At 65.6% G+C, this 13,599-nt stretch overlaps 1 protein-coding gene across 1 annotated transcript in view; it reads right to left on the bottom strand.

The window, feature by feature from the left end:
* ERBB3 (erb-b2 receptor tyrosine kinase 3) overlaps positions 1 to 13,061 on the bottom strand; it is a 34,721-nt gene extending 21,660 nt beyond the window's left edge. The window contains exons 1-12 of the mRNA XM_077173175.1: positions 12,980 to 13,061; positions 9,520 to 9,671; positions 8,118 to 8,304; positions 7,083 to 7,208; positions 5,930 to 5,995; positions 5,682 to 5,800; positions 3,988 to 4,129; positions 2,798 to 2,911; positions 2,592 to 2,712; positions 2,427 to 2,500; positions 2,258 to 2,348; positions 556 to 755 (exon numbers count right to left, since the gene is read on the bottom strand). Coding sequence (XP_077029290.1) covers positions 556 to 755; positions 2,258 to 2,348; positions 2,427 to 2,500; positions 2,592 to 2,712; positions 2,798 to 2,911; positions 3,988 to 4,129; positions 5,682 to 5,800; positions 5,930 to 5,995; positions 7,083 to 7,208; positions 8,118 to 8,304; positions 9,520 to 9,671; positions 12,980 to 13,061 — 1,474 coding nt within the window. The remainder of the gene's footprint in view (positions 1 to 555; positions 756 to 2,257; positions 2,349 to 2,426; positions 2,501 to 2,591; positions 2,713 to 2,797; positions 2,912 to 3,987; positions 4,130 to 5,681; positions 5,801 to 5,929; positions 5,996 to 7,082; positions 7,209 to 8,117; positions 8,305 to 9,519; positions 9,672 to 12,979) is intronic.
* Between the last annotated feature and the right edge of the window lie 538 nt (positions 13,062 to 13,599).

Genomic DNA, 13,599 nt, shown 5'->3' with positions numbered 1-13,599 from the left:
AGGGGTCCCGGGGGGGTCCCGGGGTCTGTGTAAGGAATGGGGGGCTCGGTTCAGGATCTGGTTCAGTGCAGGATCTGGGGGTCCCAGTGTCCCCTCCCCTATGGGACAGACCGGGGGTCTCAGTTTGGGGTCTGGGTATCCCTGAGGGGTCCCATGCCCGGGGGAATGGGGGTTCAGTGTGGGATCTGAGGGTCCCCATGATGTCCCCTCCCCTATGGGACAGACCGGGGGTCTCAGTTTGGGGTCTGGGTGTCCCTGAGGGGTCCCGGGGTCTGTGTAAGGAATGGGGGGCTCGGTTCAGTGCAGGATCTGGGGGTCCCCATGATGTCCCCTCCCCTATGGGACAGACCGGGGGTCTCAGTTTGGGGTCTGGGTGTCCCTGAGGGGTCCCGGGGTCTGTGTTAGGAATGGGGGGCTCGGTTCAGTGCGGGATCTGGGGGTCCCCATGATGTCCCCTCCCCTATGGGACAGACCAGGGGTCTCAGTTTGGGGTCCGGGTGCCCCCGAGGGCTCCCGGGGGGGCTCCCACGCCCCGTCCCCGCCCTGCCCACGCACGGCACTTGCTGCGGGGCCGGTTGTTGCGGATGTCGAGGTCGGCGCGGCTGCGGCTGAGCGCGGCCCAGTGCACGGTGTGCAGGAAGCAGAGCCGCCGGTTCTCCGTGATGTACACGCGGCCCGCGCTCACCTCGCGCAGCGAGCGCAGCCCCAGCGAGGTCACGTTCTCGTTCTTCATGATCAGCAGCGAGAAACCGCGGCTGAGGGGAGCGAGACACCGGGATTCGGGGCGCTGGGGGGGGGCACGGGGGGCTACGGGAGCGAGGGGGGGTCCGGGAGTCGGGGAATGAACCGGGGATGAGGGGAGCGACACCGGGATTCGGGGCGCTGGGGGGGTACGGGGGGCTACGGGAGATGGGGGGGTCCGGGGGATGCTCCGGGAGTCGGGGAATGAACGGGGGATGAGGGGAGCGACACCGGGATTTGGGGGGCTGGGGGGACACGGGAGTGAGGGGATGCTCCGGGAGCCGCGGGATGAAGCGGGAACCGGGAAATGAACCGGGAACCGGGAGCTGCTCCGGGATTCAGGGAATGAAGCGGGAACCGGGAAATGAACCGGGAGCTGCTCCGGGAACCGGGGGATGAAGCGGGAACCGGGAGGATGAACCGGGAACTGGGAACCGGGAGGATGAAGCGGGAACCGGGAAATGAACCGGGAGCTGCTCCGGAATTCAGGGAATGAAGCGGGAACCGGGAAATGAACCGGGAGCTGCTCCGGGAACCGGGGAATGAACCGGGAACCGGGAGGATGAACTGGGAACTGCTCCGGGATTCGGGGAATGAAGCGGGAACCGGGAGGATGAACCGGGAACTGGGAACCGGGAGGATGAAGCGGGAACCGGGAAATGAACCGGGAGCTGCTCCGGGAGTCGGGGAATGAAGCGGGAGCGGGAGGAGGGGACAGACGGAGGGACGGACAAGGACAGAGGGAAGGGAGGGTGCCAGGACAAGCAGGGATGCAGGGATGAGGGGAGGAGGGAATTGAGGAAAACGGGGAATTCAGGGGTTGGGGAAATGGGAAATTCAGGGATTGGGAAAAGGGGGAATTCAGGCGTTGGGAAAATGGGGAATTCAGGGATTGGGGAAAATGGGGAATTCAGAAATTAGGGAAAACGGGGAATTCAGGGATTGGGAATGCAGGAATTATGGAAAGCAGGGAATTCAGGGATCAGAGATGCAGGAATTAGGGAAAACAGGGAATTCAGGGATCAGAGATGCAGGAATTAGGGAAAACAGGGAATTCAGGGATTGGGAATGCAGGAATTAGGGAAAAGCAGGGAATTCAGGGATCAGAGATTCAGGAATTAGGGGAAAGCAGGGAATTCAGGGATCGGGAATGCAGGAATTAGGGGAAAGCAGGGAATTCAGGGATCAGGAATGCAGGAATTAGGGGAAAGCAGGGAATTCAGAGATCAGAGATGCAGGAATTAGGGAAAACAGGGAATTCAGGGATTGGGAATTCAGAAAATAGGGAAAGCAGGGAATTCAGGGATCGGGAATGCAGGAATTAGGGGAAAACAGGGAATTCAGGGATTGGGAATGCAGGAATTAGGGGAAAGCAGGGAATTCAGGGATCGGGAATGCAGGAATTAGGGAAAGCAGGGAATTCAGGGATCAGGGATGCAGGAATTAGGGGAAAGCAGGGAATTCAGGGATCAGAGATGCCGGGAGGGGCCCAGCACACGCAGCAGGGGCTCCTCACTTGTAGAGGCTCCGTCCCCCGATGGTCTCGAGGTTGGAGAAGACGCTGAAGTTGTGCATGTGCTTGGGCCAGGACTGGATGTTCAGGTACCCTGCGGGCGCACCCCGGGCTCAGGGGGGTCCTGGGGGGCTCCAGGGGGCTCCCAGCACCTGCAGCCCCCGCTCCTCACCCGTGATCTCCCGCACCGTCCGGAACACGTTCAGCTTCTCGGGGTCCAGCGCCGAGATGTTGCGCCAGGGGTCCCTGCGGGGCCACAGGAGGCGTCAGCGGGGCTGGGGCTGGGGGCTGCACCCCCTAAACCCCCCCCCCCCAAATTCCAAATTGCGTCCCTCACCCCTCCAGGCCCGTGATGAGGAAGTCGAGGTTGCCCAGGATCTTGGTGCAGTTGATGAAGGTGTCGATGTTGCTGGAGTCCACGGTTTGGTATTTGCTGCCGGCACCGGTGCCCTCGCAGGCTGTGAGGGGTAGGCAGGGGTCAGGGGGGGGTCTCAGAGCCCCCCAGACCCCCCTGGGCACCCCCAGAACGCCCCCAGCCCCTACCCTTGGGGCACAGCCCCGCGCAGGGCTCGCAGATCTTCAGCCCGTTCTTCTCCACCTCCATCTTGTCGTTGGGGCAGGCGCGCACGCACGAGCTCTGGTCCACCACGAAATTGTCTGCGGAGGGGCACGGGGACAGGGACACGCCAGGGGTCACCCGTGTCCCCCCCTGTTGCATTGGTGTGATGCATTAACCCCTCTCAGTCATCCCCAGCTGTGCCAATCTCCTCTCCCTTCCCCTCCCTTGCCCCTGCTGGGTGCTGCCCGTCAGTCCTGGCGTTCCAGAAAGGGCCTCGTGGGATTGGTGAGGTTCAGAAGATGCCCTGGGGGGACATTGGGCCATCCAGGTGTCCTTTGTCCCTTTGTCCCTCCTCTCCTGTGCCTGGTTGGTGGCTCCCTGCCCCTTCCCTGCCCCTCTCCCCAGGGTTAAAAGGAGCAGCAGCCACGGGCTCAGGGAGTTCTGTGGGAGCTGTTGCTGCATTCAGAGGCCAGAATAAAGCTCTGGATCCAAAACCTCCAGCAGAACCGACTCCTTTCCTTCACCATCACCTTAAAGCTTCTCCACCAGAGGTAAACCTGAGCTCCTGCAAGCCTGGACTTGTCCCAAGCACCCAGCTGCAATATCCAGCCAGCCAAAAGTGTCTCTGAGGTGAAACCACCACAGCTGCTGCCTTTGGTCAAGCAGCAAGGGCTGGGCAAACCCAGGCACGTCCCATTTGGCTCTATTGGGATTTAATTCCAATATATTGGCACCCAACGTGAGGCAGCTCCATCCTGGGGCTGGATCAGTCAGGGAAGAGACCCCTGAGGTGGCACCCTCACTTTTGCTGCAAAATCCAGCCAGCCAAAGGTGTCTCTGAGGTGAAACCACCACAGCTCCCGCCCTTGGTCAAGCAGCAAGGGCTGGGCAAGCCCAGGCACGTCCCATTTGGCAATATTGGGATTTAATTTCAATATTTTAGCGTCCAATTGGCTGGATCAATCAGGGAAGAGACCCCTGAGGTGGGACCCTCACTTTTGCTGCAATACCCAGCCAGCCAAAGGTGTCTCTGAGGTGAAACCACCACAGCTGCCGCCCTTGGTCAAGCAGCAAGGGCTGGGCAAGCCCAGGCAGGTCCCACCCGGCTCTATTGGGGTTTAACTCCAACACCCCCAAACCCGGTGCCCTCCCCGGGCCCCCCGGCCGCACTCACGGGGGCACTGGCGCACGCAGACGCCCCCGTACTGGTACTTGGTGTCGGGGTTGGGCTCCAGCTGGAACGTGAGCTTGTTGTAGATCAGGGGCTGCGGGCACAGCGGCACGCACGAGCCGCTGTCGTTGAAGTGGCGGCAGGCCTGGGGACGGACAGACGGACACGGGGGTGGGCGGGTGGACACGGGGTGGGCACGGGGGACAGATGGATGGACAGACGGACACACGGACGGGGAGGTGGACGGGTGGATGGATGGATGGATGGATGGATGGATGGATGGATGGATGGATGGATGGATGGATGGATGGATGGAGGGATGGATGGATGGATGGACGGACACAGGGGCGGGTGGATACACAGACAGCTGGATGGACAGACGGACGGACAGACAGACGTACAAAGCAGTGCATGCGCAGGGACGGGCAGATGGACAGACAGACAGACAAACAGATGCACAGACAGACAGATGTACGAAGCAGTGCGTGCGCAGGGACAGACAGACACACAGACAGACAGACGGACAGACGGACGAAGCAGTCGGTGCACAGGGGCCCGGTGCACAGACAGACAGACAGACGCACAAGACACACGGACAGACAGACACACAGACACACGGACGGACAGACAGACGGACACACAGACGTACAAAGTAGTCGGTGCGCAGGGGCCCAGTGCACAGACACACAGACAGACACACGGACGGACACACAGACACACAGACACACAGACAGACAGACAGACGGACACACAGACAGACACACAGAGACACAGACAGACAGACGCACAGACACACAGACACACAGACTCACACACAGACACACACACAGACACACACACAGACACACACACAGACAGACACATGGACACACGGACGTATGAAGCAGTCGGTGTGCAGGGGCCCGGTACACAGACACACACACAGACAGACACACGGACAGACAGACGGACGTACGAAGCAGTCGGTGCGCAGGGGCCCAGTGCACAGACACACAGACACACACACAGACACACAGACACAGACACACAGACACACGGACACACAGACAGACAGACGTACGAAGCAGTCAGTGCGCAGGGGCCCGGTGCACAGACACACACGGACAGACACACACACAGACACACAGACAGACAGACGGACACACACACAGACACACAGACAGACAGACAGACGGACAGACGGACGTACGAAGCAGTCTGTGCGCAGGGGCCCGGTGCACAGACAGACACACACGGACAGACACACACACACAGACAGAGACACGGACACACAGACACACGGACACACACACAGACACACAGACAGACAGACAGACGGACAGACGGACGTACGAAGCAGTCGGTGAGCAGGGGCCTGGTGCACAGACACACACGGACAGACAGACACACACACACACACAGACAGACACATGGACACACACACAGACAGACACACACACACACGGACAGACACACACACAGACACACAGACAGACAGACACACGGACACATGGACACACGGACGTATGAAGCAGTCAGTGCGCAGGGGCCCGGTGCACAGACACACACACAGACACACACAGACAGACACACAGACACACGGACACACAGACAGACGGACATACGAAGCAGTCGGTGCGCAGGGGCCCGGTGCACAGACACACATGGACAGACAGACACACACACAGACACACGGACACACGGACAGACGGACGTACGAAGCAGTCGGTGCGCAGGGGCCCGGTGCAGCCGCCCGCGCACTCCTCGTGGCAGCACTCGTTGGGCGCGCGGCCGAAGCAGCGCCCGTTGCACTGCGGGGCGCAGATGGTCTTGGTCACTGCGGGGACACCGGGGGGGACACCGGGGGTCACCGGGGGGCTCAGCCCAGCCCCACAACCCCCCCGGTACCCCCGGTACCCCCGGTATCCCCGGTATCCCCGGTATCCCCGGTACCCCCGGCTCTCACGTTTCTGGCAGTCCTCGGGGCCCGGCCCCCAGCAGTGACCACCACAGCTCTCATGGCACGGGGGACCTGCGGGACAGGGCAGCAGCGGGGTCACAACCGGGGACCCCAAATACAGGGGGACCCCAAATACAGGGGGACACGAAAGAGACACCACAGGGACCCCAAAGGGACCCCAGAAACAGGGGGGCCTCAAACCAAGGGGTGACCCCAAAGGGATTCCAAAGGGACCCCAAAAACAGCGGTCACTCCAAAGCCAGAGGTCACCCCAAAGGGACCCCAAAATCCAGGGGGCACCCCCAAAGTGACCCTAAACCCAAGGGGGACTCCAAAAGGACCCTAAACCTAGGAGTGACCCCAAAGCCACCCCAAACCCAGGGGTTTACTCCAAAGTGACCACAAACCCAGCGGTGACCCCAAAGCCACCCTAAGGTCACCCCAAACCCAGGATTTACCCCAAAGTGATTCCAAGGCCAGGGGTGACCCAAAAACAAGAGATGGCCCCAAAGTGACCACAAACCAAGGGATGACCTTGAAGCCACCCCAAAGTGACCCCAGCCCCAGAGGTGGCCCCAAAGTGACCACAAACCATAGGATGACCCCAGCCCCAGGGGCGACCCCAAAACCAAGAGGTGACCCCCAAAGCCACTCCAAGGCCAGGGCTGACCCAAAACCCGGGGATGACCCCAAAGCCACCCCAAAGTCACTCCAAAGGCAGGGGTGACCCCAAAGTGCAGTGCCCCAAAGGCAGGGGTGGCCCCAAAGTGCAGTGACCCCAAAGCAGGGGTGACCCCAAAGTGCAGTGACCCCAAAGGCAGGGGTGAGCCCAAGGTGCAGTGACCCCAAAGGCAGGGGGGACCCCAAAGGCAGGGGGGACCCCAAAGTGCAGTGACCCCAAGGCAGGGGTGACCCCAAGGCAGGGGTGGCCCCAAAGTGCAGTGACCCCAAGGTGCAGTGACCCCAAAGTGCAGTGACCCCAAAGGCAGGGGGAACCCAAAGTGCAGTGCCCCCAAGGCAGTGGTGGCCCCAAAGGCAGGGGTGACCCCAAAGTGCAGTGACCCCGAGGTGCAGTGACCCCAAAGGCCGGGGTGACCCCGAAGTGCAGTGCCCCCAAGGCAGGGGTGGCCCAGCCGCCGGTGTCCCTGTCCCCACGCACAGGCGCGGCCGTTGTCCCTGACGAGCGGCTCCAGGCGCGGGTCCCTCATGATGTCCCTCCACTCCACCGTGTCCACGTGGCACAGCTGCGCGTTCTTCTCGATGTACACCCCCCCCGCCAGGATCTCTGGGGGGACACGGGGGTGACGAGAGGGGACAGCAGGGACAGAGCCCCCCAGACCCGCCTGGCAGCACAGGGAGGGCATGGGGACCTTGGGGACCTTCCCTGCCCCAAGGGGACACCACAGGGGACACCACGGAGGTGGCACTGCCCTGGCATGGGGACCTTGGGGACACGGGGGTAGCAGTGGGATGGGGACCTCAGAGGGCACAGAGGGGTGGCAGTGTCCCCTCTCCGTGCCAGTCCCATGGGTGTCTCAAGCGCCCTGTGACGTCCCCAACCCTCCATGGTGTCCCCAGCCCTCCATGGTGTCCCCAATCCTCCATGGTGTCCCCAACCCCCGTGGTGTCCCCATCTCCCCACAATGTCCCCAGCCCCCTGCAATGTCCCCATTCCCATGGTGCCCTCAGCCTCACAATGTCCCCAGTCCCCATGGTGTCCCCAACCCTCTGCAATGTCCCCAGCTCCCCTGCAATGTCCCCAACCCAACATCGTGTCCCCAACCCTCCATGATGTCCCCAACTGCAGTGTCCTCAACCTCATGATGTGCCCAACCCTCCAGGATGTCCCCAACCCTTCACAATGTCCCCAAACCCCACGGTGTCCCTATCCCTCCATGATGTCCCCAACTGCAGTGTCCTCAACCTCATGATGTCCCCAACCCCATGGTGTCCCCAACCCTCCATGACGTCCCCAAACCCCATGGTGTCCCCATCCCTCCATGATGTCCCCATCTCCCCACAATGCCCCCAACCCCATGGCGTTCCTAACCCACCATGGTGTCCCCAACCTACCACAATGTCCCCGGCCCCCGCAGCGTCCCCAAACCCTCACGATGTCCCCAAACCCTCACGATGTCCCCGGCCCCCGCGGTGCCCCCATTCCCGCGTTGTCCCCAACCCTCAGCGTCCCCACCTGTGAGCTGGTTGAGGCCGAGCTGGCGCAGGGCGTGCGTGGTGTTGGGGTTGTAGTTGAGCAGCACGAAGAGGGCGAATTTGTCCTCGTAGAACTGCGTGCCGCGGATCACGCGCAGGTTCTGCAGCGGCAGCGCCGCGAACACGTTCATGGCGATCAGGATGTAGCCGGTCACCTCCCGGATGGTCTGCGGGGGCAGAGGGGTCACCTGCGGCCCCGGTGACACACTGTGGTGGCTGTGTCACCCCCTCAATGGTCACATCCTCCCTTTGATGGTCATGGCCCCCATGGTGGCCATGTCATCCCCTTGAGGGCCACATGGTGGACATGTCACCTCCAAACTGGCCATGTCCTCCCCTTGATGGCCATGGTCCTCATGGTGGCCATGTCCTCCCCTTGAGGGCCATATGGTGGACATGTGACCTCCAAACTGGCCATGCCCTCCCCTTGATGGCCATGGTCCTCATGGTGGACATGGGGGCCACCTTGCATGTGACTCCTCAATGGTCACATCCTCCCCTTGATGGCCCCCGTGGTGGCCATGTCACCCCCTCAATGGTCACATCCTCCCTTTGATGGCCACTGTCCCCATGGTGGCTCTGAACCTCCAAATTGGCCATGTCCTCCTTTTGATGGCCATGGTCCTCATGGTGGACATGGGGCCACCTTGCACGTAACCCCTCAATGGTCACATCCTCCCCTTGATGGCCCTCATGGTGGACATGTGACCTCCAAACGGGACATGTCCTCCCCTTGATGGCCATGGTCCTCATGGTGGCCATGTCACCCCCTCAATGGTCACATCCTCCCTTTGATGGCCACTGTCCCCATGGTGGCTCTGAACCTCCAAATTTGCCATGTCCTCCTTTTGATGGTCACGGTCCCCATGGTGGCCATGTCCTCCCCTTGATGGCCCTCATGGTGGACATGTGACCTCCAAACTGGCCAAGTCCTCCTCTGGTTTGCCATGGTCCCTGTGGTGGCCGTCTCCTACACATGGCGGCCATGGCCGTGGTCCCCATGGTGGCTGGGAACCAGTTTGGAACCTCCAAACTGGCCACGTCCTCCCCTTGATGGCCACGGTCCCCATGGTGGCCATGTCACCCCCTCAATGGCCATGTCCTCCTTTTGATGGCCATGGTCGCTCTTGATGGCCAAGTCCTCCCCTTGATGGTCACCATGGTGGCTGTGTCACCTCCAAACTGGCCAAGTCCTCCTTTTGAGGGCCATGGTCCCATGTCCACATGTCCAACTGGCCATGTCCTGCACATGGTGGCCATGTCACCCCCAAACTGGCCATGTCCTCCCCTGGGTGACAGCAGCAATGTCCCCTATGAGGCCGCTGTCCCCTCAGAGCTGTCCATGTCCCCCCTCAGTGTCCCCGTGTGTCCCCGGGGGTCACCTGGAGGAAGGAGAGGTCCTGGGTGTGGTCGATGAGGACGATCTCCAGGTTGCCCATGACGATCTCGCAGTTGTTGTACATCTTGTGCAGGGTCTGGTACTGGTGCTGCGCGTCCCCGGTCACGCTCAGCCCGTTCAGCGTCCCCGCGCACACTGCGGGCACCCGCCGTGTCACCAGGGCCACCAGGGCCACCACGGGGCCACCACAGGGCCACCATGTCATCAGAGCACCCACCATGTCACCGGGGCCACCACAGGGCCACCAGGGCCACCACAGGGCCACCACGTCATCAGAGCACCCACCGTGTCACCAGGGCCACCACAGGGCCACCACATCATCAGAGCACCCACTGTGTCACCAGGGCCACCATGGGGCCACCAGGGCCACCACAGGTACCCCCACATGCCCATGGCACCCCCTGCACGGTCACTGCAATGTCCCCTCCCAGCTGGCCGTGTCCTGCACGTGCTGGTGGCCGTGTGCCTCCTCCGTGGCCACCTCATCCCCCTGATGTCCCTTGGTGTCCCTGTCCCCTCTGAGCTGGATGTGTCCTGCTCTTGGTGGCCATGGTCCCCATGGTGGCCGTGTCACCTCCTCAGTGGCCATGTCCCTGTCTCCTCAATGTCCCTGTCCCCCCCTCAATGTCCCTGTCCCCTCCACGGTGGCCGTGTCTCCTCCATGGTCTATTGGCTATGGCAGTGTCCTCATGGGGTCCCTGTCCTTTCCATGGTGTCCCCTGCAAACGTCCCTGTCCCCATCGTGGCATTGCCCTCACGGCGTCCCCTCCACCATGTCCTTGTCCCCTCCACAGTGCCCTGCTCGTGGTGTCCCTGTCCCCTCCACCTTGTCCTTGTCCTCTCCATGGTGTCCCCTCCATGGCATCCCCTCCATGGTGTCCCTGTCCCCTCCACCACATCCTTGTCCCCTCCATGGTGTCCCTGTCCCCTCCACCATGTCCCTGTCCCCTCCATGGTGTCCCTGTCCCCTCCACCATGTCCCTGTCCCCTCCATGGTCTCCCTGTCCCCTCCATGCTGTCCCTGTCCCCCCCACCATGTCCCTGTCCCCCTCACCATGTCCCTGTCCCCTCCATGCTGTCCCTGTCCCCTCCATGGTGTCCCTGTCCCCTCCACCACATCCTTGTCCCCCCCACCATGTCCCTGTCCCCTCCATGCTGTCCCTGTCCCCTCCATGCTGTCCCCGTCCCCCATCCTTGCCCCCCAGCGCTGTCCCCGCCCCGGTTCCTCCCCCGCCGCTCCCTCCGTTCCCTCCCCGTTCCCGGGGTGCCCGAACCGGCCGGGCGAGCCTTGCGCAAGGCGGGCGCCCCGGGCTGGGCCCCCCCGCCCCGCCACGCCCGCCCGGACTTCGGCCCCGCCGCCGCCGCCGCCCGGGCCCCGCGGCCACTCCCGGCTCCGGGGGCGCGGGCTGGGCTCGGTACCCCCGCGTTCCCGGGCTGGGCTCGGTGTCCCCCCTGTTCCCGGGGTCCCCTCGGTGTCCCCCCCGTTCCCGGGCTGGGCTCGGTACCCCCGCGTTCCCGGGGTCTCCTCGGTGTCCCCCCTGTTCCCGGGGTCCCCTCGGTGACCCCCGCGTTCCCGGGCTGGGCTCGGTGTCCCCCCCGTTCCCGGGGTCCCCTCGGGGTCCCCTCGGTGTCCCCCCCGTTGCCGGGGGCGCACAGGGCCCCCTTTGTGGCACCGCACAAAGCCGCGATTGTGGCGGGCGGCACCGGGGGGGGACCCGAGCCCCCCAAACCGGGACCCCCGGGGGCACCGAGGGCTGCGGGACCCGCCAGACGTGACTCAGGCCCCGGCGCGGGGGGGCCGCGCTCAAAGGCGGCTTTGTCCGGCCCGGGACCCCTCCGGGGGCGGCCGCGGAGCTCGGGGCACGCACGGGAAGGGCCCCCCCGCCCCGGGCCGGGCTATTTGAGCACGGAAAGGGCTAAAAAAAGGTCCCAGCTGCGATGGCAGCGGCCCCCGGCCCCCGCTGCCCCGGGGGTGGGCACGGGGGGCCCGGAACGGGGGGCGCTGCGACCCCCGTGAGACACCGGGGGGGGTCCCCTGGGGCTTGGGGGGCGCCATCCCCGGGACCCCCGAGCGCGCCGGTGAATCATTAACGGGGTCCCAGGGCGGCACTGGGGGGTTCGCGACCCCCGGGTGCACCTGCCCGGGGGGGGGGGGGCGATGCTGGACCCCCCCCCTCCCCTTCCCTCCCCACCGGGCGCCGCGGCGGCGTCGGGACCGGGCGTTATCAGCGCCGGCAGCTCCGGCACGTCCCCGCTATCAGCCGCGTGCCACCGCGGCCCGGAATAGCACCGGGGGACCCGGGGGAGGGCGGGGGGGGCACCGGGAGGGGCTCGCTGCGACCTCCAGCCCCGGGCGGCCCCGGCACAAAGGGGGCTCTGTGTGCGCCGGGCCCCGGCCCCGAACAAAGGGGGCTCTCAGGGACCGGGCTCTGGGGGGAGCGGGGCCGGGGCCGCTGCCCTCGCTGTCCCCGAGGTGTCCCCGAGCCCCCCGAGGTGTCCCCGAGCCCCCCGAGGTGTCCCCGAGGTGTCCCCGAGCCCCCCGAGGTGTCCCCGCGCTGTTCCCTCTCTCCCGGTGGAGCCGGAGCCCGCGGGTGGCACCCGAGGCGTCGCCGGTGGCGCACGGATGGAGCTGGGGACACAGCGAGGGTCCCCCGGGTGTGCCCCCCACCCCGGGCACCCCCGGGATTTCGGGGCGACGCCGGCCCCACCTGCGCGCCCAGCCCTCGGTGTTTTTCCTTTGGGGATTGAAAAACAACTCCCGGGCGGCCGCGGCCCTTCCGGGGTGCCGGGGCGGCCTCGCGGGCGGGGCCGGGGGTTCCTCCGGGGGTCCCCCCGTGAAGGATCCCCCCCGTTCCCCTCGGGGGTCCCGCGCGGAGCCCCCAAAGGCATCACCGGGCCCGGCCCCGCAGCCTAAAATTAGCCCGGGCAGCTGCGGGGCCGCAGGTGCCGGGACCGGGAGGGGCACGGAGAGCGGGACCGAGCACGGAACGGGGCACCGAGAGTGGGACCGAGCCTGGAACGGGGGCACGGAGAGCGGGACCGAGCCCGGAACGGGGGCACGGAGAGCGGGACCGAGCCTGGAACGGGGCACCGAGAGCGGGACCGAGAGCGGGAGGGGGCACCGAGAGCGGGACCGAGCACGGGAGCGGCCACCGAGCCCCAGCCCCGCCGGAGCCGCAGTCCCGGGGCGGTTTCAGCGCCGGTCCCGGTGCTCCCGGAACCGTGCGGTCCTCCCGGGACAGCACCGGGGACTCCCGGGACGCCCCTGCGGAGGAAGCGCCCGCGGGAATTGCCGGGCTTGGATCGGGGTCCGGTACCGCCGCCACCCCCGAGCGCTGCCGCCGCCCGTCCCGGGACCCCCGAGCGCTCCGGTGTTTCCCCGGTTCCCCTTTGCCGAACGGCGCAGCCCCGGTTCCCCCGTGCCCACCGGTGCCGGTGCTCACCTGCCTGCGCGGCGCTGGGCGCGGGGAGCAGCAGCGGCAGCAGCAGCAGCAGCGCCCGGGGCCGCTCCCGGTGCGGCTCCATCGCGGCGCCCCGGTAGCGGCGGAGCGAGCCCGGGAATGCACCTGGCGCGGGGCCGGGGGCCGGGCGGGGCCGCGCCGGGAACGGGCGGGGGGGACGGGGACACCGCGCTCCCCTCCCCGCCCCGCCCCGGGACCCGCCCGCCCCGCCCGGGGCGGTGGCACCGGCACCGTCCGCCCCCGCCGGGCTGGGACCGGCCCCGAGCCGCGCCCCCGGCCCGGGCCGAGTCTCCCCGGTCCCGGTCCAAGTTCGCCCCCCAAAGGCCCCGGTTCGGTCTCCCGGTGCCCCCCAGCCCCGTTCACAACCCCCGGTCCCGGGGCAAATTCGCCCCTCCGAGCGTCCCCCGAGCCCCCGGTCCCCGGTGTCCCCCAGACCCGTTCACATCCCCCGGTCCCGGTCCCGGTGCCAAGTTCGGACCCCCGAGCCCCCAGCCCGGTCCGGGTCCCCCCGGTCCCGGTCCCGGTGCAGAGTTCGCCCCCCCCCGAGGCCCGGTCCGGTTCCCCGGTGCCTCCCCAGCCCCGTTCACATCCCCCGGTCCCGG

The sequence above is a fragment of the Agelaius phoeniceus genome, unplaced genomic scaffold (assembly GCF_051311805.1).
Source record: "Agelaius phoeniceus isolate bAgePho1 unplaced genomic scaffold, bAgePho1.hap1 Scaffold_341, whole genome shotgun sequence".
NCBI lineage: Eukaryota > Metazoa > Chordata > Aves > Passeriformes > Icteridae > Agelaius > Agelaius phoeniceus.
The sequence above is the reverse complement of the archived record's forward strand: the minus strand, read 5'-3'. Positions and strand labels throughout refer to the sequence as shown.